This window comes from Priapulus caudatus, unplaced genomic scaffold (genome assembly GCF_000485595.1).
Source record: "Priapulus caudatus unplaced genomic scaffold, Priapulus_caudatus-5.0.1 Scaffold997, whole genome shotgun sequence".
Lineage (NCBI taxonomy): Eukaryota > Metazoa > Priapulida > Priapulimorpha > Priapulimorphida > Priapulidae > Priapulus > Priapulus caudatus.
The window spans coordinates 66,542-68,590 of NW_014578058.1; the positions used below are offsets into that span (position 1 = coordinate 66,542).

At 50.3% G+C, this 2,049-nt stretch overlaps 1 protein-coding gene across 3 annotated transcripts in view; it reads left to right on the top strand.

The window, feature by feature from the left end:
• Positions 1 to 1,467, top strand: part of LOC106814889 (cytochrome b-c1 complex subunit 2, mitochondrial-like) — a 15,450-nt gene extending 13,983 nt beyond the window's left edge. For all 3 annotated transcript variants that reach the window (XM_014819262.1, XM_014819265.1, XM_014819263.1), the window contains exon 7: positions 879 to 1,467. In XM_014819262.1, the coding sequence (XP_014674748.1) occupies positions 879 to 1,141 (263 nt within the window). In that variant the 3' untranslated portion in view covers positions 1,142 to 1,467. The remainder of the gene's footprint in view (positions 1 to 878) is intronic.
• Positions 1,468 to 2,049: the final 582 nt, after the last annotated feature.

Consider the following 2,049-nt stretch of genomic DNA (forward strand, 5'->3'; position numbering starts at 1 on the left):
CGGCGTCACGGGTACGTAGCAGGTAGGGGGCGCTGCTGCGGGCGGGCATGGAGGAAGTCCGCTCTCTCGCGAAGAACGGCGTCACGGGTACGTAGCAGGTAGGGGGCGCGCCTGCGGGCGGGCATGGAGGAGGTCCCTCCCTCGCGAAGAACGACGTCACAGGTACATAGCAGGTAGGGGCGTGCTGCGGGCGGGCATGGAGGAGGTCCGCTCCCTCGCGCAGAACGGCGGTCACGGGTACGTAGCAGGTAGGGGCGCTGCTGCCGGGCGGGCATGGAGGAGGTCCGCTCCCTCGCGAAGAACGGCGTCACGGGTACGTAGCAGGTAGGGGCGCTGCTGCGGGCGGGCATGGAGGAGGTCCGCTCCCTCGCGAAGAACGGCGTCACGGGTACGTAGCAGGTAGGGGGCGCTGCTGGGCAGGCATGGAGGAGGTCGCTCCTCGCGGAAGAACGGCGTCACGGGTACGTAGCAGGTAGGGGGCGCTGCTGCGGGCGGGCATGGAGGAGGTCCGCTCCCTCGCGAAGAACGGCGTCACGGGTACGTAGCCGGTAGGGAAGCACGAGGGAAAGCAGAGCGGGAACAGAGTGTGAAGAGGACGGAAGCACGAATGTTATTATGCTGAGTTTATGAGTGAGATTTCACAATAAATACGATACACTATAGAAGATTCCTGCGCGTAAGTTGTCGATGGAACTTGAGTGAGTTTCCGCAACACACGGTATGCGTAATATATAAGTGGGATAGGATAGCAACATACGGTTATACGGTCACCTATGTGATCTATTTCACGACATCCTCTATCTCTCAACTCTTTCTCTCTCTCCGATTTTATCGTTCGACACGCTAACGTGTCTCTCTCTCTCTCTCTTGCTCTACAGATCAGCAGCTGCAGCAGGTGAAGCAGCAGCTGGCAGCTGCCGTGCTCATGGAGGAGGAGGATGCTAACGAGTACGCGATCTGCCTCGCGACACAGGCTCTTCACTCCGGCGACTTGATCAGCAGCAACGACGTCCTCGCTGCCATCGCCGCGGCAACCGCCGCCGACGTCGCCGCCGCCGCGAAACGCATCGTCACCGGAAAGCTGGCGATGTCTGCCGTGGGAGACCTCCGAAACACGCCCTACCTCGACGAGCTCGTCTAATTAATATGCTAATTATGTCGAGCGGTTAACGAGGTGGCGTCGTTGTTATTGTAACTGTAATTATTGGTTAGGTAATCGGTTGAGGGAGACTATCTCCTGCCAACCTCCGCCGGCCGTATAGGTGGCGCTGACGTGCCTAGAGCTTCGTCGAAGTTTAGCGGGTTTGTCCATCGATTAGCAAATAGCGTAACGTGCAGCTGGCAGCGTGCGCGTCGTCGAGGTACACTTTACCGGCAGAGGAATTTTGCGACAATTCTGGTGTTCAATGTAAGGCCATCGGTCAGTTTTGTTGTCAATAAAATTAAATTAATGTGTTCAAAAGCTAATCGTTTCTTTTTTTGTTTCGTTGGTCTGGTCTTGCTCTTGTTTTGTTTTAAAAATAAGCATTTCGTAATAAAAATAGGAATAGTATGCATAAAATTAAAATTTATTGATGTGGTATTGGCGTAACAAACATTTATAAAGTAAGTCTTAATTTACATATATATGAAGTTGCCATAGTTCATAAATAATGTACGTAGGCTACAACAGCTTTCTATAAACTTCCATCACCAGTGGTGCTAAAAACTCGATAAAAATTAAATCGACCAACAACGTGTTACGTGAGTTTGTCACAATTTATATACTAATGTTTAATCACATTCACATCTGTTAATTGTTTTTGTTTGTGCATTTTTTGTTGCAGTTTTTTGTTCTGCCTTTATTGATATTAAATGTATAAAACTAGCAGTGATGGATAGGATATATATACGAAGAAATATATATATGTGTGTGTGTGTGATATTTCGTTGAAGTGATGAGAGCTTGTTATAATGATATCGATTCTTTTTTCACCGTCAGACACGCACACTGGCTTAGTGGACTCTAGCTATTGTCTATATCATAATACGTGTGTGCGTGCGTGTGTG